This window comes from Centroberyx gerrardi, chromosome 17 (genome assembly GCF_048128805.1).
Source record: "Centroberyx gerrardi isolate f3 chromosome 17, fCenGer3.hap1.cur.20231027, whole genome shotgun sequence".
Lineage (NCBI taxonomy): Eukaryota > Metazoa > Chordata > Actinopteri > Beryciformes > Berycidae > Centroberyx > Centroberyx gerrardi.
This window is the reverse complement of record NC_136013.1, coordinates 24,663,419-24,684,142: the sequence shown is the minus strand read 5'-3', so window position 1 is coordinate 24,684,142 and position 20,724 is coordinate 24,663,419. Positions and strand designations below refer to the sequence as shown.

The 20,724-nt window shown below is 40.5% G+C and overlaps 1 protein-coding gene across 1 annotated transcript in view; it reads right to left on the bottom strand.

The window, feature by feature from the left end:
• The window catches only part of rragd (ras-related GTP binding D), a 50,632-nt gene that overhangs the window by 24,089 nt on the left and 5,819 nt on the right, over nucleotides 1–20,724 (bottom strand). Inside the window, exon 5 of the mRNA XM_071917395.1 lies at nucleotides 16,770–16,912. Within this exon, the coding sequence (XP_071773496.1) occupies nucleotides 16,770–16,912 (143 nt within the window). The remainder of the gene's footprint in view (nucleotides 1–16,769; nucleotides 16,913–20,724) is intronic.

Sequence of the window (20,724 nt, the reverse complement as noted above, 5' to 3'; positions counted from 1 at the left end):
AGTATCAATGCACTACACTGTAGCAGGACTGCAACCATAGAAACGTGAACGAAATCGGTAAAATTGGTTACTTTTGATCAGTAGAACAGTAGAAAAAGAATTAAAAGTAACACTGGAAAAATGTGCCATGCTCCTAACCTTGGTTAACCAAGTGTTTGTCTGCAGTAACCAAGGAATAATGTAATTTTGCCACAAGATGGAACTAGTTAACCTCATTGGAAATCAACAAAAACTGCCAGAATTCTTGACTGCAGAGTGATATGATTAAATGTGAAACAGTGGTCTATCATATGAAACAGCAGTCTCATTCAGAAATAACAGACCTCAGAATGCCTTCATGGGTCAGTAAGACTTGAGTATTCACCAAAGCCGTGTACTAATAGGAATTATAGGAAGTAGTAGAAGTAAAAGTAGACAAAGATGAAGAAGGACCAAAAGAGAGCAATGTGGAAAGGGGAGAGAGAGAATAGAAAGGGCATAGGAGTCAGTGACAGGAGAGGGTTTAAGGCAGAAATAGGAGTCTGAATATGAGAGTAAATTACAGGCCATGAGTGTGAATTTAAAAGAAGAGAGAAAAGGAGAAGGACAGACCAAGCTGAATGTCCGAGTCTAAATTCAGCAGGGAAATAGGTGGAGTGGACAGAGTGTGAGTTGTTTTGCTTGGCCTTCGGTTCTAATTTATGCTGTTTTCACATAAAGTCAACAAACAAAAAGGAAAATTTCCATCTGATGAATATTCTACAAGTTTTCTCTCCCTGGTTCAAATACTTGGCTTCTCTCTCTTTTTGATAGACATGGGACTTTTCATTCTGTATATATATATATATATATATATATATATATGTATATATATATGTATATATGCAGGCTCACTGTAGCATCAATTCATGCTACAAGCAGAATCACAAAAAGCCTCTAATAAATTGTCAAGTCTATTTGTATAGCCCTTAATCCCTATTACAGTCTCAAAGGGCTTCACAATGCCCCCATTATGAAACAATAAATGAAAGTGACACCCCCCAACCTTAGACCTTCAACTGAGGACGAGTAAAACTCCCACAAAATAGGTTTTCAAAACTTCTGAAACTGGGTCACCCTTGTAAGGCGATGCAATTTGCAAGTGTGAAGCCATTTTCTGTTACGGAGAGAAACAAAGCAAAGAGGAAATTATATCAACCGAACTGTTCAGGAGTTTGCATTTTAAAAACTGCATTCTACTAAGATCTACCTTCAGTTGGGATTTTGAAATACATGTGCCAGTCAAAACTGAAAATAAATTACAAGGGACACCCGCTTGGTGTATGAAAAAAACATCCTAAACCATTACATTAGCTACAAAAAAAAGTCTCTTTCAACAATTTAGAGGCATTATTCATCTGTTGAGCCTTTTTGTGCACAAATCTCACCATAAAGCACAGGTAAACTCATGTTTTCATGTAGAAAGCACTGTCTTTCAAAATACGATTTTTTGTCTTTACAACTCAACATAATTAACACACAGTCCTAAAGGTGCAAACACTAACATGCTTAATGGTTCAAAAAGCAAAACAAACTTCAGGATGAATAAAAAGGGCCACAGATGAGTTCATATGTTTTAGAACAATGCATGCTAAAAATGGATATATGTATATTTAATTAATTTTACTTTGATTTTTACTGCATTTACTTGTTTCTGGCAAAATGGCAAATTCATTTGAAATTCAGAAAATAATATTTTGAATTTTGATATTGGATCTTGTTTCCACACTTGCACCCTTACATAATTTATGTAGATCACAGCAGCATGCTGCTGCAAAGTGCAAATGTCTAGAGGTTGGTTGTTATGAAAACACATATGGTAAGTGATTCATTAACAATTTTTAAAAGGAGTGCTGTAAATTTGTCTCCCCAGTGTGTATTGTGTATTCAGTATTAATGTATTTGCTGGTTTCTGTGAGCCATCTGAAGTAAAGGTTTTAATTTAGATGGAACATATCAGGTTTTTGTTGAATGTTTCATTTTGTCTTCGCAATCTGAGGTTTGGCCAAAGCTTCTAGTTTAGGAAATGGAGTATAATGTCAGGAATTGTGAATAAGTAGTTGTAAGTGTGATAAGCCTACCTTAAAATGCTCTATTGCTTTAGCTAACATTCGTGCCCGGGTTTAGAAGTCATGGGCGCTTGAATTTAGTTCGTAACACAATCTTCTCTTCAGGGACTATTTTCTGTCTGTTCTGAAGTGCCATATGTCAGAGCTTCTCACCAGCATGTGAACGCACCATTAGACGGGTAGACTTTTCAAATCAATGAGGGCATTAAACTAAATTACCACACAATGATAAAGAAACTTTGACAAAAATAAAAATGCGGAAAAACGCATTCAAACATCTGAAAAAGTATGGTATGCTTTGGATATGGTCGGTAGTGATATACTTGAATTGTATGGGCTAAAATGGGCTAAAACATGCAAAAACACAGGTGCGGTCCGATATCTCAAAAAGTTGGGTACGGATTTGCACAAAACTTGGTATGAAGGTTGGTTATGGGCCAAGGAAGAACTGATTAACTTTTCATGTCGATTGGCCAAAAGGTGGGGGCGTGGCATATCACCAAAGGTGCATAACTTCCTTGCGGGGTGTTGTCAGACATGGCGGAGGTCTGTGCTCTACTGAGCACATTTTATAGTTTTCAAATAAATTAATACAGTCAAAGAAAATTATGTTTTATGTGTAGGAGGCTTCAGGCTGGCTAGCTAGATAGCCAAATATGCTTCAGCATTCTTGTTGGCAAGACTTAAGTTCACCAAGATAACCGCTTGTTAGCTAGCTTGTAGCCAGTCTGTTTCTAGTACACAAAAATGATAGTTTGGATGACATAAGTATGTATGACATGATTTGGGGTCACAGAAATGTACAGTTTAATGAAATTGTGAGGGAAGTTGTGACTTTTATAGATAGTTGCAAAAATAATAGCGATCTCTGCTGAGCCTCTGGGGATCATGCACAACGCGCAGTGAGCGGTTGCCATGGTAACGAGGGACTCAACTGCAGTGTTATGGGTGAAACTACTGTAAAATGCTGAATACAATCCCTAAACTGAGGAGGCTGACACCAGGCTGAGTGTGACAGTGTGAACTACTATTAATATCAAATTGCTGAGGACATTTATTATATATGCACCTGCAGCTACAAACGCATCATACAGTTGAAATATGATAAAAAGGCATTTCTATTGTTGGGCCAGGCCATGTGGTTAAACAAAGGAAAGGCCTGCTTGTAAAATTAAAAGCCTAAATCTGCGGCCTACCTGGAAACTTAAAAGCCTCAAACAATAGATTCCAGCAGGCCCTGGAATTCACACTTAGGTGTGAACTGGTTTGAATCTAAACTCCGGTCTCTCATTGGACGAGACTCGGACGAACCCCGGGATGTCCCCATGACGTCACTAAGAGTATAAATTCCAGAGCTACCTTTCGGCAGCGCCCGTTCCTTGCGACTTCGTTGCTAACAAGGTGGTATCTGAAACGTTCAAACTGTTCTTTTGTTTAGCCGAGGCGCAGTCTTCAACTCGCTGGACGAGACCAGACTGTTTAGTGTTAGCTGTAACACTGTTGGATCCAGAAGGATTAGATTAGCTGTTCGTGTATCCGGCATTCTAATTCCTTACACGCACTGCCGTGTAGCAGACCAGCAGAAGTGGACTGGAAGAGAATACAGCTAAGGACACTCCTTCCCTCCAAGAAGACGACGTAAGGATACGTTTCTTCAATCAAGTCGGCTCCTGGCTGATATCTTTCGCTGCCTACGAGGAAAGCCAGCTGGCCGTTGTTCCGTGCACGGAGAGATAACGGTCCCGCCGACCGACAAACTGCGCGGTCACGGCCGCCATTTTGAACTCTCGCGAGATGTCCCACTCACGTGGTCACACCCGCCATCTTGCTCTCTCCCCCCCCCCCACACGCTGTTTGTGCCTTTATGCTTGCTAGTTTAGACCTATAGTTATAGTTGTGTAATAGTTGTTGATTAACTGAAGTGTTATTGATTATTGATTGATATTGCTAAAGTTAAATAAACTCTGTTATACTTTTAAAGAGAAGTTGTCTGTGATTTCTTGTGCATATGTGCTGTAATAACGGCTGGTTGTGAGGGCCTGTGTACGAATTCACCCTTCACTGTTCACTCATAAATGTACAGCGGTACTTAAACACTGTCATTTGGGGGTGAACAGCCATTTTGAGACTGTATTGAAGGTTCGGTTATTGGTCCCTGATTCCAGTGTGGAGCCCCGTTAATATTGACTCACGTCAATAATTTTATGAATATTAATAATTTCACGATTATTAATTATTGATTGCTAATAACCAAACCTGCCCCTATCAAAGCCCAACACTATGCAACAGATGCTGGATTAAATGGTAATTATCAAAATGAATAAAAGCTCTCTCTCATATTTAATCCATGCTTTCACGGCCATTGGCCCTGACGCAATGACATATGCAAGCAAAGAGGAGTTCCTGTGCTTCACAGATTGGAATCAGGGAAAATTAAAGAAACATGCAGGGCTCGTGCATGGTCAGTGGGTTGTGAATTCATTATTTTTGTCAAAAGGAACAAGAAATAATTACATTTCACTGAGTGAAGATTTTTCAGTTTTGTGGCCAAGGGATATTTTTGTGCCATTTGAGCATGCCAAGTGATTTGCATGCCAAGTTGCTCACACCAGAGCAGCTCATTAACTAAATGAGGTGAAAAAAAGACTCCATTTACTAAAGCCTCTAATTAACAATAATATCCCAGCTGTTTTGTCATGATAATGATGCCAGCCTTCTGTAAAATAATCTGCTGATTTGGGTGAGCAGGGCCAACTGGTACTACATTCGCTTCCACTCTTGTTGATGGCGGACACTTCATGGACACACACACACACCCACACAATACAGGTGCATTCACAAGTGTGTAAGCAAACAAGTGCATGCAAACGTGTCTGTGCACACATTATTTAGAGGGATGTCTTCTCTAAAGCAAACCATTACGGTAGATTGAGTGACATGAACCCATTTTGTGCTTACAAAGGTTTACATGAGAACATTATCGACGCACATATGGCATCCACCTTTATCCATGGCCAAAACGTGAGATTAGCAGGAGTCCAGTTTGTGCCCTTGGCCACACATTTCCCAACACAGCTGTCCCGGGTTAAATATTCACTCTCCTCAGGCCAAGTGTGGCCTAGTTCAGTTGGAACCCCCAGCTGTGACGCCCAGGGTGAAGCAGGCAGACAGACACACACACATGCACATGTACACACGCAAACACACTCCTCTACTATCACGTCAACAAGCCTGGGTCAAACCAGGATCATCTGGCCCAGAGGGAGGCATCGTGACCATACGATTTCACCATCTCTCAAAGCAATGTGGATGGTTGTGTTTGAGTTACATGAGAGCTCCAGACCAACAACGTCAGCAAATTTTTTTTAAAGCAAGCCTTGCAGTCAGCGTCCAAAACTCCTAACGTTTTGAGACATTAACAGTTGAATGCGTCGGTTATATACAGTCTTTGGTCTCTGCCAATCAAATCAAAGCAAAACAATCGCTCCGTATGGAACAGACTCCTGATTGGCTGTTTAGTTAAAACTTAAAGGAATAGTTCACCCTAAAATGAAAATTCACTCATTACGTTCTCACCCTCATGTCAGTCTATACACCAGTGAAGTTTGTATGTCCACATAACATACAGCGAGTTAGGTAGCGCACCTCTATGTCAGCCTTCTCCAAAAGATCTGAAGTGGCTGGGACCTGGTTCTTTCGAGTTCCAAAAAGTAAATAAAATGACTCAAAACAGCTTGTGCAGCATAATCCAAGTGTTCTGAAGCCAAACAATTACACTGTGGGTCCAAAAGTCCAATATTTACCTCATTATCTCCTAGATTTTCCGCACTCACAAAGCTCTGGTTACCCTACATCGATCTGGTTGAAGAGTCACACTGCCTTCATGTGCTCCTCATCAGCTCTTACTTCTGAGTTCAACAGTCATAAATGCAAGTCGTCGCTTATTCAAGTGCTTCAGAAATAAAAAAATAAATAAATAAAAGAAAAAAGTAGCTTCTTTGGTGACTTTTTGAAACCAAGTGGAGCAGAGCTACTTTGTGCTACAATGGCAAAATGAAGAGAATATTCGCATCAGTTCTATGTAATTGATATTTTAAGGCGTTTATCGGATTAAAGTTGTTGTGTATGCATGACACCTAATAGTTAAACAAAGAGTAAGAATGTCACATCTTGGCTGCTTGTGTATCATGTAAAATTCAAGTTTTCCATTTGTATTTACCATGTTATTGGGCTGCTTAAGCGTGCTCTACCACTGTCAATGAGGGAAATCTAGGTGATAATGAGGGAAATATTGGACTTTTGGACCCAATCGTTAGGCTTCAGAACACTTGGATTATGCTGCACTAGCTGTTTGGAATAATTTATGATAATTTTTTGCCATTTTTGGAACTCTAAAGAACATGTTCCTGGCTACTTCTGTTGTTTTGGAGAAGGCTGACATACAACAGCGCTTGCTAATTCGCTGTGTGTTGTGTGGACATACAAGCTTCACCGGTGTTTCAACCGACATGAGGGTTAGTAGATAATGACAAAATTTTTATTTTTGGGTAAACTATTCCTTTAACGTTATTCCCATGTGGCAACATATTGCTGGTGTGAGGCACCAAAAAGGAGAGAGAGAGAGAGAGAGAGAGAGAGAGAGAGAGAGAGATTTTTTAAATTAAAGCTCTAAATCTGTTCTCTTTATTGAATGCTGTTCACAATACATGATAACACAAAATGGCATTGAAAACAGGTTGGGTGACATATTTCCATGAAAAATATGAATAATTTTGGCTGGTAAAGGTATTCTTGGCAGGTAATGCATTCTATTCTTACCAGCCCTTGGCAGGTGAGCTAGGAACAAATCACTGCTAGCAAGTAAATCATGGTTTTACAAGGCAAAATAGGAGAAACAATTTATTTAGGCCAATTGAAACAGATATAGCTGTGCATCCCTGCTTTGATTTCCCTGCTGCATACCTGATCCTCATTCTGAGTGGGACTGGAGGAGATAATCAGACATCTCTTTTTGAGGTGGAATGTTTTCAGAAGAGTTTATAATTATGAATGAGGTGATTATGAATGAGGTGTCCCAGCATGTAGGCCTCCATGACTACCAGGCACGGCGCTACACCGGGGCTAGGGGGTGCTATAGCCACGTCACAAATCTGCGTAGCCCCAGTTAAGCCCCCTCAAGCATTTTAGTATTTTTTTATTTTTAAATAAAGAAATATGTAAAAGTTAATAACCAGCCATTCTGTTCCCAATCCGATCCCTGGCTGTGTGCTCGTGCCGCGCATGTACCCTATGACGTGTGTGTGTGTGTGTGTGTGTGTGTGTGTGGGGGGGGTGTTTCTGGTGTGTGTGCTCGCGCACGTTAGGCTACGTTATGTGAGATAACTTCTAGCTAGCTAGTCGCCCATCTTGCCCCGTTGCGATGGACCGTTTTCTGATCAAGAGAAGAGTGCGGGTAGAAAATGAAAATCCAGACCCAGACCCTGTCTCCGAGGTGGCCAAAGAAGAAGAGGGAGATAAGAAAGATGAGTCGGAGAGAGAAATTCGTGAGCCACGACGTGAGGGAGCACCAGAGCAGTTCGTCGCTGCTAGCTGCTCCACAGCCACCGTTAGCTGCACTGTTAGCACAGCCACCGCTCCCTCTGATTTAAGCCAGTCACCTGTTGAAGAACCAAGGCGCCCTCTTCTTCGGCGTTATCCAGCCACAAAAGTTGGACAGCAGGATCGCTACTTCAATCGTAGATGGTATGAGGATTACAAATGGCTGGAATATTCTATTTCAAAGGGCCGTGCTTTCTGCTTTGCCTGCCGCCACTTTCAACGTCCAGGAAACCATGGAGAGAAGACGGCATTTACCCACGATGGCTACCAGAACTGGAAGAAGGTGACAAGTTCGTTCAAGACACACAATGCTAGTGTGGAGCATAAATATGCAATGACAGCGTGGAATGAGTGGACTATTCAGAAAGGGTCTGGCTCAACAATATGCAATGCTCTGAGTGATGGACATTCGAAAATAGTCAGAGAGAACAGAGAGTATATGAGAGCAGTTGTGGAGTCATTGCGTTACACTGCATACCAGGGACTTTCACAGAGAGGAGACATAGAAAACGACATGGCTGTCAACCAGGGAAACTTCCTTGAACTTTTACAGGTCATAGGCAAATTCGACAAAACAGTTGCACAGAAAATCTCAAATAGTCCTAGAAATGCTAAGTACACGCATCATGATATACAGAATGAAATACTAGACATTATGGCAAATATGATTAGGGATCAGATAAGTGGTGAAATACAAGATGCTGAACTATTTGCATTGATGGTAGATGAGAGTAAGGACCTCAGTAAAACGGAACAAGTGTCTGTGGTGGTGCGCTACGTAAAAAATGATGTTGTGGAGGAATTTCTTCATTTCACTCCATCTGACGGATTAGATGCCAAGTCGCCAGAGATTAGATTAGATTAGATTAGATTAGATTGCCACGCACACCGTCTCAATCTTGTTTTGGTGGACTGTGTCAGAAACGTGAAGCCAGCGGGGGATTTTTTTGTTATTGTGCAAGACATGTACAAGTTTTTCTCAGGCTCATTTGTCCATGCCCATTTCATTAAGAAGCAAAGGGAACTTGAGCCTTCACAGCAGCCCATTGAACTCAAGAAACTGTCTGATACGCGATGGTCCTGCCAGTACTACTCGCTGTGGGCAGTGCAAAAAACCCTCCCAGCCATCATTGCAACCTTAAAGGACATTAAGTCGCAGCCAAATTCACGCAGATCGACTGACGCGCGGTCACTACTCACACTCATTGATGCCGAATTCATCCTCCACCTTATCCTGTTTGAGGATCTGTTCCGCACAGCAAAGTTCATGTCTGACACTCTACAGTCCCCTGATCTTTTGCTCGAGACTGCCACTGACCTTGCACACTCGGTCATCACGAGCATAAAAGAAAAGCGCACGGAGGACTCTTGGAGAGCCATATGGAGCAAGGCAGCGGCCCTGTGCGCAAAGGTCGGTGTCGCCGTACAACCGCCGCCGCCCCCACAAGAGAAGAGACAATCCCAACAGCCTCGCCATCTACAGGACTTTATAGTTGAAGCTCCAATTCAAACCGAACATCCATCCATGTCCTCTCCGGATGAATTCCGAACGTCCTCGTTCTACCCTGTCATTGACCGACTGGTGAAGGAAATGACCCGACGCTTTTCCACAGAAGCAGGTGCAGTTCTCATGGGAACGTCAGCCCTCAACCCCAAGCATGCCACATTCCTTCAAAAGGAAAGCCTTGTGCCCATGGCACAGCACTATGGAATCAGAGAGGACAATCTGCTGGCCGAGGTGCATCAAGTGCGCCGGCTCTTGGAAAGAAAAAAAGAAGAGGGCGAAACATTTAGCAGCACCCTGGAGTTCCTGTCCATGCTTAAAGCTTACAAAGACTCCTTCGTGGACATCTATAAACTTTTACGCATATCTGTCACACTGCCAGTAACCTCCGCGTCATGTGAGCGCAGTTTTTCCTGCATGCGGCGTGTAAAAACCTACCTGAGAAACAGAATGGCAAACCCTCGACTCAGCAACCTTGCCTGCCTGTCCATACAGGCAGAAAGAACCAAGGCCCTGGATGTCCAGAAGATTATAGACTCATTTGCACTGAACCACAACAACAGACGCATCGTCCTTCTATAAAACAACACGGTATTTTTGCAATAGAAATTTATTGTGATTGCTAAGATTGTGATGATAGCCAGCTCGTTTTACACCATGTGTGCACAGTTGACAGGCATAGGGTAAATGCACTTCTCGTTGTGGCTGCACTGTAGATATTATTCCTTTAATTTCTGACGTTGTGATAGACATTTAATCCGTAACATTATAACTAATGCACAGCAGGACGCATGTATATCGTTGGCCTACAAGTTATTTTTGTTTGCAATATAAATATAATCACTAAGATTATGATGATAGCCAGTTCATTTTACAAGTGTGTGCACAGTTAACGGGCATAGGCTAAATGCATTGCACTTCTCATTGTGGCTCCTTTGCACGTGAAAGACGTTTTTGTTATTGCCTTGTGGTCACTTGTATTAGGCTTATAGCTATTTTGTTGAATATTCTTTGGCCAAATTCAATTAAAAACTACATTTATATCGAATGTGCTGTGTGCCATATCTGCTTTTATTGAAAAAACGATAACTTCCTTATAAAGTAACTCTGAAGTCATGAAAATCGACTATTTTCTTAGCACCCCCACGTACTGGTCAAGCTCCCCCTTAGCACCGGGAGAGAAAAAATCCTGGCGCCGTGCCTGATGACTACATCTGTTGTGCATACCCCCAAAACGTTTACTTTCCCTATAAAAGCAGTGTTGGGAATTCTTATTCATAAAATTCATGTCATAAAAGTAGTATTGTATTAATGCTGCAAAATGCAACTTTTTTTCACATTAAAATAATAATAAATAAATAGGATTTTCTCTACAATATCAGGCTATGTCTGCCTGGGTGTTCATGCCTAAATCCCCTGTTTGCCTGAATGTAGCTTTTTAATGATGTTGGGGATGTTTTGGGGTGTATACCAATTGCTGTGGGTGTGATCAGTGGTGAGCTAGATTGTGGTTGTCAGGGTGAGGCTAGTGGCCACATAGCAGGGAAGTCATAGCAACAACAACAATGGAGGAAAGTAGCAAAAAAAGAAAGAACAGCCAAGCTAAATGTTCAAAAACATGGTGAACATCAGAGTTGCTTTTTCTATTGCAGATTGACTGCATTGTCCGTCTGCATCATCAACACCTATGGAGGCTTTACAGATGCCGGTTACCTCAGACTCAGGCTACATGCTGTTTCAAGGTAGACAGCTCATCAACATGAATGACAAGTGTTGGGGCATGAACTTGACCAACTCGGGGGGAAGGCAGGACTAACAATACACTTCCTGCCTCAAAGCAAAAAGTTGCACATTGTAGCTTTAACTGTACGTAAATATACTACAAACAAAATGCTATCCTCCTGTCCTGCAGTCAGTGGTCACATACAGTGGTCATACAGTTTGTTGCTAGACAAAAGAATCAGACAGACCAGCTACTTTGAAAGTTTAGTTTTATAAGCTACCACTTACTTCACATTGGAAGAAGCTGAACTACAGCAAAGCTACCCACAAGAGAAATCTAGTTTTGTTAACCAGAGTTACTGAGAAAAAGCAGTTCATAGTTCATTTTAAAAAATATGCACATCTGCAGTGACGTAATACTGTACCCTTGATTAAATAGGCAGTGAGCTTTATGCAGTGGGAGTGCAATGTGAATGAAAGAAAAGGGGGGAGGTGGGCAGGTTGGTCGAAAGAGGTTGAATTGAGCCATAATTATTTACATAAATGGATGAGAAAATATAATTCCCTTCTTTTCTTTTATAGCCAAAATAGTTAGTACCTGCAGTAGTTACATAAAATGGTAATCCATGAGTTCCTCATTTATTAAACATTGTTTCTCCATCTTTGGTGCTCAGCACTCATTGCTGTGGTGTTTCTGCACTGCACTTCTCAGAGATCACCTGTCAATCAAACAACATGTCCAGTACTGTGACCACTAGCATAGCGCTGGGTTAAGGGTCCCCCCCCCCGCAAGATCGGAAACTACCATCACCACTATCGGAAACTCTCCATTTAATTTCATTTATGGCAGATGTGATGTATTGATTTATAATTATTATGTTTACGGAATAGCTTGATAGTAGCGTACCTTTCCTTGTCTGTCAGAACCACATTCTTTACAGCAAAGGACAATAAACATGTCCCATTTATTCTCAGTCTCCTTGTAACTTCATTAACACAGGATTCCTATGGACAATATTAAATCAAATTCAAGGACTTCAATGACTTTTTCCAGCAGTATTCTTCTGTTCATAAGGACTCCACACAAAAGCAAGAAACATTTCCCTAAACCTTACTGCTCTTTAACAACCATCAATGCTTTAAATCAGAGCATCACATGCTTTTAAGTAATCCAGAATATGTCCGTCTTCTTTTCTATGTTTTGACTTACATTCTGTCAAACATTGCAAACATTTTATTTATTTATTTCAAGGTCTTTTTAAGCACTATCACAAATAATAGATAGATTGTCCAGGTATTCCAGTACTAAAAGTTAAATTCAAGGACTTTAAGCACTTTAAGGACTTTGTGCGAACCCTGTTAACACTACACTTGATCATACAGACACAGTTTAATGAATCGGTGACACAATCTAACTTAATTAAAAAGGCCCACTACAACGGGCAGATCCGCGGCAAACTCCACTCCGGTGATCTATTGCAAACTACATCAGCATGAATTAAGACCTTGAAGTAAGTCAAAATTCTCCTAACAATTTGGTACGAGCATAAAACCCACACTGTGTCACGCTTATCTCATAATGTACACACAATTTGATATCTGTGCTAGCCTATACAGTTTTTATTTGCACCAGCAAAAATAACAGTAGGTTTAGACAGTCTATAGCTCTCTCACTCTCTCAACTTTATTGAAATGCATCCTTGGTCTTCATTAAGATGTAATATAGCCTATTTTAAATAGCCAAGAAGAAGGGAAAATAAATAAGGACAACCTGTGGGTTTGTGTAATATTGCCAGTATGTTTTGATTATCAATCTTAATCTTCCTAAGATAAGAAAAAAATATATTGAGTGTGTTTTCCATAAGGCATTTGAAGACTACATTAGCAGTCTTGAATTTGCTTGTAAATGCGCTATGACATTTACCCATATGTTTTATTCTTTTACAAGCCAGTCATCTTTTTCCTTGGATTTTCTGTTGAAGTTTGAGTTTCTGTAGGTGGCACTCTTTTCCTTGTCTGTTCAACTATCGCTGCTCACGCTAAGTACCCAGTTCTTCTATTTATTCCAAACAAACTGGAAATGTAATATGCATCACTTCCTGTGCGGCAGGGGATTTTCCAGGTGTTTAGGAGTGTAGCAAAATGGACATTTATTTATATGAAAATGTCAAAGATTATTACTCTAATTATGCCTCAAAATGACAAAAAGCTACTGCAAAATGTTGTTGAATGAGTTTAATTACATGTAGTGAAACTGCTTCCCAACACTGTATTAGCTCATTAGCTCTTTCTAGTTTGTCACCAGTCATTTCATTCTGGCCTCCTCCTGGTCTTCAGGCAGCGTCCAGCTGCATTACAAGTGTTTGCAGAGTTGATGACACACACTGCCACTCTTCAATTGGCTGCTAGTGTTAAGTCCATTCAGGTGATTGCAACTATTCAGTTGGGTTAGAGATTTTAATTATTTACTAAATGTAAAGGGTGGAAAACAGAGGACAAGGATAGGACAAGGAAAGTCTGATTGTGCCAGTCGCCACATTTTTGCAAATCTGAAACCTCTAGAGACAGTTTCTTTTATTGCATCAGCTAGAAAACAGATCTCTCTCTCTCTCTCTCAACTTGCCAAATCTAATAAAAGCCAACCAATGGGACTGGTGTGCCCTGTGCACAGCTCTCTACATTGTTCCCCTGTTGCTGCCTTTGATGTTGGAAAAAAAAATGAAATAATGACAGGTGATAGGTGAAAGCAAGATTTTTGTTGCTTGATCAAGGCTAATTCATCCAATACTGCTCTCTTCTGCAGACAGGGTTGCAGAGAGATGAGCTTGGCAAGCGAGTAAAAGTGACACTGGAGGAAGGCCAGGGTAAAGGAGAAAGGGAGTCAGTGCTATATTCCAAGAATTTAGAATTGCTGAGCGTCAATTTTGACTCTTTTGATCCCTGGGTGGAAAATAAATGCCACAGCAAAATGAAAACACCACAGCAATGACCGCTTAGCACCAACGATGGAGACAAAATTAAACAAGGACACAGCTTCTCAGTATCCTGTGTGCCATTCCTCCTAACGGCCACTAGGGGCAGACAGGCTAACCATGAATGAGTGAATGAATATGTGAGCGAGTTATTTTCTGGATACATACATACTCTTTAGATTTTGTTGAGCGATTCAGAGAGTCTGGTGTTGCTGTGGTCAACGGCTTGTTCTCGCTCTGAGAAACAATCAAGCCAATCAGTGCCTTTGCGGGCGGGACTAAAGTTTAAACCGTTCATGCAACGGTTTTTCATTGACACACACAGAGAGCAGCTACCATGGAGGCAACCACAGGCTGAATAATGGAGTGGTAACGAAATGGCCATTCAGTCTGAATATCAGGCTAGTTTAGCACCAAAGATGGAGAAAAAAGCAACATTGATTACTTCCCTTCCCTTCAGGGTTAACAGAGGTCAAACCGGCATTCACGCATTCTTTTTTTTTCAGGCTTTGGTCAAATCCTATCCTATGGAGAACTATAGAGATCTAGATTAGGGCCTAATTACATTCCCAGCTGGAGTGATAATTGAACTGAGAATATAGCGCAGGTCAACGAAGATGGAGGATCAGCAGTAGAGGGAGTTTACCTTGGGCTTTACTTTCGGCTCAAGCTCCCATTATATCCCATATGCCACTTCACTCTGGTTATGTTCCTGAGACATAAAGCCAGCCAGCATACTTCACCTTGTGAAGGGTAGTGACTTCAGAAACTTGAATAACTGCTACCTCATCGTAAGGCTGTGATCAATTCCGAGTCATGACCATGAGTTAAATCAGTTTTATTTTTGATAATGTGAACAGCTAGTAATGCACATTTGTAAAATCACAGTCTGTACAGGTTATCTACATCTGTAAATTGAATATATTTGATAAAGTGAATAGTGTTTTTTCCAACACACGTTTACACACCTTAACACTTTCTGTACATACGCATTGCCTTCTTGTTAATGTGAATATGAACACATTTTTGCACATCCTGTATATATGCTGATTTCACATGTTTTTCTTCATACCGTATTTCCTCTAATAGTGGCCAGTAGTCAATTAAAAGCCGGGTCTCCGATAATGGCCGAGGCCGTGGTCGACACAAACAAATAAAGGCCGGCCTCAAATACAGGCCGGGGAAAAAAACAAAGGAAAAAACAACGGTGGATACCGGTAAACTCCTGGTGCCTGTTATATAATGTAACTGTAGTTTGTAGTAACGTACAAGTGCCACAAGATGGCAGTATGCCACAAGATGGCTCGACCGGCGGAAGTCTCTGGAGCATGCCGTCGTTGATTACCGTAATTATCGTAATGCATTGTAGTAACAAAAAAACGGCTACCTAACGAACCCCAATAGAAGCAGATCAGAAAACAAGGAGGCTTCGTACTAAAATATGAGCAAATATACTTATCAAACAGAGGGAATTAGAAATAAAGGCCTGTCTCTAATATAAGCCTGCTTCCAATAAAGGCCTGGTACCCTCTGCAGTTGAGGTAAATAAAGGCCCGGGCCAATATTAGAGGATTTACGGTATTCTATTTTCTCATAATGTATAGCCTTTATTCCTATTAATACTGTAATCCATACCTTTTTGTGCGTTCTTTCATACATTCATTCTACTTAACGCATTCTAGTGTTCAAATCATTGGTTGTGTATGTTTATGTAACCATATTTTGCTCTATTCTTATTTCTGTTCTGATCTGTATCATATTATTTTGCTGCTGAAATTGCACAATTTCCCCACAGAGATCAGTAACGTTTCATCTTATCAGGTCTGTCCTCAGCATCATCTCTCATACATCCCCTGTGATAAATTACATTGTACAACTGCTACAGTATGTGATAAACAGTACTGTGTTGCACGCCTCTCCAAGGCTTTCGGCCCTGCCAATCATCTCCTACTACGACAAAGGCTATTGCAATTGTAATGCAATGTTTTCTCAAATTGAAAATCCAGCCTTCAACAGCCCAAAAACAGAATTCACATACATTATTCCAATATTGTGACCTTACCCAGGCTGATTTACCAGGAATGGGATGGGCAGGTCATATTTTATGATTGAAAACTACTAGCACTGCTACTAAATACAACTCAAAACAATATTAAAGGGGTATTGAGCCATAGCACAAAATGACCATAATATATCTGTGGGGGTTGATTGGGTTGTTGATCAAAACCAATGACTCAATGATTACCCGGCTAGGTGCTGAGATTTCTAGCTTTCAAAACTCACTTTCCGGCCCACACTCTGTTTAGGAACAAAAACTCCCCCACATTGGAATTTAGTGGCTTCTCATAAAAAGCCATGTAACTTCTGAACGGATTCACACAACACCATGAAACTTTATGGAAATGTTGGTCATGGGGCAAGGAACAACCGATTGACTTTTCATGCTGATTGGCCAAAGAGGGTTCTCATAAAAAGGCATATAACTTCCGAACGGATTCACCTAACACCATCAGACTTTGTGGCCAATTAATCAGCAGACAGAAGAAGAGGCAAACCCTCCATTATTGGCCCAATCAAACAACATGGGGGCACTGGAGAGCTAATTTCTGGTTTAGACATAACCACCCTGCTAATTTTTCCAAAAAGGTAGTTAGAAGGCCACCCCTAATGGCCACTGAACAGATATAGTGCTGATTGGTGATGTGGTTTTGTGTCCTAATGTGAAACAAGTTGGTAATGAGGCATGGAAGAAATTAGTAACTTTTGGTGAAAATGTGGAACTGGCATATCTTGACAATTGCATAGCACTGTGTAAAATTCGTTTGGCAGTTGGATGGAAACATAGCTAGTGTTACTGCGATTTGCCGTGAGTGTCCATCATCTTACCCATAGATGCAGGAGATGTCAATGACCACGTCAATCATGTCGCAACACAGCTCGTACGTCTGCATGTCCACTGGACTGCTGTCTGTGGCGATGTAGATCTTACTGACCACATCGAATAGGAAGGCCTTCTCGATACCCGAGTTCTGACAACAGGGACAGAGGCAAGAAAGAGGGAAACTAAGTGGAGGCCTTTGATATGAACCCCACCTGAGTCCTGGTGGGTTTGAAGAGCTTTCAATGGCTATGTTTACATGCAGGGAGTAACCCGACTATTGTCCATAGTCCGGTTAAAAGAAGAATCCACCCTAAAACACTTGAACACTGTTTAAAAAACAGTTTTTGGCATTGTACCTTGCATTACTGGGCCCATTTAAAGCTAAAATGGAGTTTGATATCAGAAAACAACTAAAACATCCACAGTTTTGATGTCAATAGCTCAGAATCAAAGACCAAGGGCTTCTTTCTAGAGCCGCCATTTTGCACCAAAATTCAACAATCCTACAGGGAGAAATCCATCATACTAGAGGAAGAGATGCCAATTTCGCCACCAACAGTAGCCCCAATAGACCAGAATACAAAGTAGCCACAAGACATGTTGCGTTTTGAGTAAGGGGCACAACTCTCGCTTTTTCTCAACTGGAAAATCTCGTTTGCTTTCTAAGTAATTGAAGGTGGAAAAACAAGTATCCATTGAATATCCAATATTCAATATCAAGCTACCTTTACTCTGGTCATGTAAAAACTCAGAGCTGAATGCGACAAGTTCACAGCCAGTCGCTGGGAGTTGACAAAAGGTATTCTGGTAAATGCAAGAAATCACTAACTTCATCACAAAATAACTCCTGCAATGCACTGAACATCACAGATTGATGAAATATAATGAGAGTATCCAAGGGTGGATTCTTCCTTTAAGGTCTTATTCAGGTTAATCTTTTTACATGTACCTTTCATACCCTGTGACTGAGTCTCCCTGTTGCCATGAATAAACCAGTTAACAGAATATTCCCCTTCTCTCTTTGACTGAGCAATAGCAGTTTATTGCTAATACAGGGGGAAGAAATGACGATCCCAATAGTAATCTGTCATCTTCTTGTTGCTCCTGACAAATAACCTGATGTTAAAGGCAATTACATTTTTCATCAACAGTATCCATCAAAATGTACCAATAATGCTTTGCAAATATGAGCTTTGACAGACGGTGAAAACCAAAAGTGAAAGCAGTAAGATATTTCCACACCACAGTAACTGGTTTAATATGGGAGTAAACCAGACATCATAACCAGGTTTCTCATAATCAGAGTATGAGCTTAACCACATTATTGAACTAACCAGGATAGCAGAGTTACCAGGTTAATAGATTAGTAGATTAGTTTAATGGTAATAACATCTGAAGGGAAAAAAAACTTTCAATTAAATGCTATTAGACACAGAAAAATATAAAATAATGTACTACCTGTCACCAATTAAAAAACAATGACATCTTAAGAGACGGTAATGTGTGAATAATTAGTATAGTCTAAAAATACTGCCAATGCAAGTAGATTTCTTATGACCTGTTTTCTTTGTAAGCATGTTATTCAATTAACAAGAACAAATCACTCATTCCACGGCTTGTCAAAACACCACACAGAGAAAAACTTAAAACATGAAGGCTACAGCCAACACTCAACGCTCAAACTCAGAATGCGAGATGAATATTTAATTGGATGGTGGAAGTGAATCACTGTATATTAAGTCACAGTCAGCAGTTATTTTCTTAACTGAAACTGAAACCGTCTTTGCTTTCTGACCTCAGACAATGAATGGTAGAATGGAAGTCTTTTTAATCAAAGAAACAATGACAGGTTTCAGAGGAATTGTTCCCATTGATTTAGACAGTTAGTGGAGGGAGAAATGGTTCCCACAGACTGAAACAACAAATGACGGGAACATCTTGCTTATAGGCTAGGCCAGTGGTTTTCAATTATGTGCTACAGAGGCCCAAGATTCTAGTGATTTTCATCCCAAAAATCCAACCAAACAGTACACCAGGTGATTTCACTATTTAGTTCCTCCTCTCTGGTTGATGGTACGCTAATCACTGAAATTAGCAGCTGAAGCGTTTGGATGAAATGAACACCTGCAGACTAAAACCACTGGGCTAGGCCTATATGAATACCTGGAAGCTGACATTGTTTAAGAGGCAAAATACATCTGGAAACATCTCAAACATGGCACAAACCAATTTGACTTTAAGGGATAATAAAGATACTACTACAGACAGACAGACAGACAGACAGACAGACAGACAGATAGAATGATGGAGATAGAATAATAGATAGATCTATCGTTTTGATTTAATAGTAGGTATAAAGCACTAGCAGAAAAGAGTCAGATTGCTGTATGCAGCACTAACATGCACACAATGCGTAGTAGAGGAGTCAATACAGTAGCGTAAACTGCCTCAGATGCATATTTTGGGCGTGGTCACAGTGAGGTCGCTTTGGGGCGCACCCAGTGAGTCTATTTTCCAGTCCATATGCTGCAGTGACACAGGCTTTGGAGCGACAGTGAGCACTCAATATGCCTCTATATGTTAAATCACTTCATCAACATGTGAAGGAATGACCTGACAGATGCTCACTATCTACCTTGATTGACGAACACCCTGGACCTGAGAAGAATTTCAGTTATACTTTCTCCCTCCCCCTGCCCCAGAGACTTATTAATAAATCATTTTTGTTCATTGTCAAACTGCTTGTCTTATTTCACGGTGAAACCGACCTCTCACACCCCCCGGGTTGCCACAGACTACAAAGTAGGATTCGTCCGATATGGGGTTTTGATGGCTGATATAGATCATTTTTTGGATTGAAGCCAATATTTTTTATATATTCAATATATCACAAATATATTCAATATCATGTGGCCATTTACATGCAACTAGTAAATGTTTCTCCCAGAATTTTTTTCTTGTCAGTAGGGCTGGGCAATAATTCAATTTTATGATCATTGCCTTTCAATAGAATCTGTGAAATAATGATATCCAGTTATCGTGATAAACAACTCTGTTGTCTACATCAATGGTAAAAAGTAAATACTAATTAAAATCTCTCACAAAATGAGATTAGAGACAAATTTGGGAATATTTGAAATTTGAGTTTTATCATATTGTTATCATACAAATTACTGTGCAGTTCAATGTGATGAAAATCACTTGATTATTTAATGTGATTTTGCATGTTAACAGATATCGTTATATACTGATATTGAAATAATTTCTTATGATTATCATGATGTACATTTTGTCCATATTGCCCAGCCCTACTTGTCAGGGTGGAAAAAACTTGAAAACTAAACACTAAAACTAAGCCCCATATATCAGCAAACCGATATATCAAACTGCACTACAAGGCACCAGTGACAATATCAACAGCATGTGGGATCATGTCAAGATGACACAATGTCGTTGGGAGGATAAGGGCAACTAAAAGCATCATTAACAAATTGTGAGCAACATTACATAATAAATTCTATTAGGCAATGTTTACTTTAATAGTAGTTGACGAGTGGCCTATCAGCAAAGACATTATGACCATCAAAGCAGAGTGTGCTGCCATCCAGACACTGCAATACCATATTATCATTTCAGGTAGGTTGCATGGCAAGCAACAAACACTGAGCCATGTTCAACTTGCAAAAGGTCATATAGGAGCTTAGGTCAATTTGCATGGGTCAGTGACAACATAGCACTAACAGTAACACAATCTGAATTACAACTATTTCGTAGACACGTTTGCAATGATTGCTATTCAGTACGATCACATAAATGTGGGTCCTTGGGCACTTATTCCTATTGAAATTGAGATATTGCAATTTTATCTAAAAGGATACCCAGGGCTTTCGGGGACCTTGGTGGTCCAGTGGCCCAAGGCATGTGGCCTGCAAACCCGGTCGGTAATCCAGGCATGTCAGT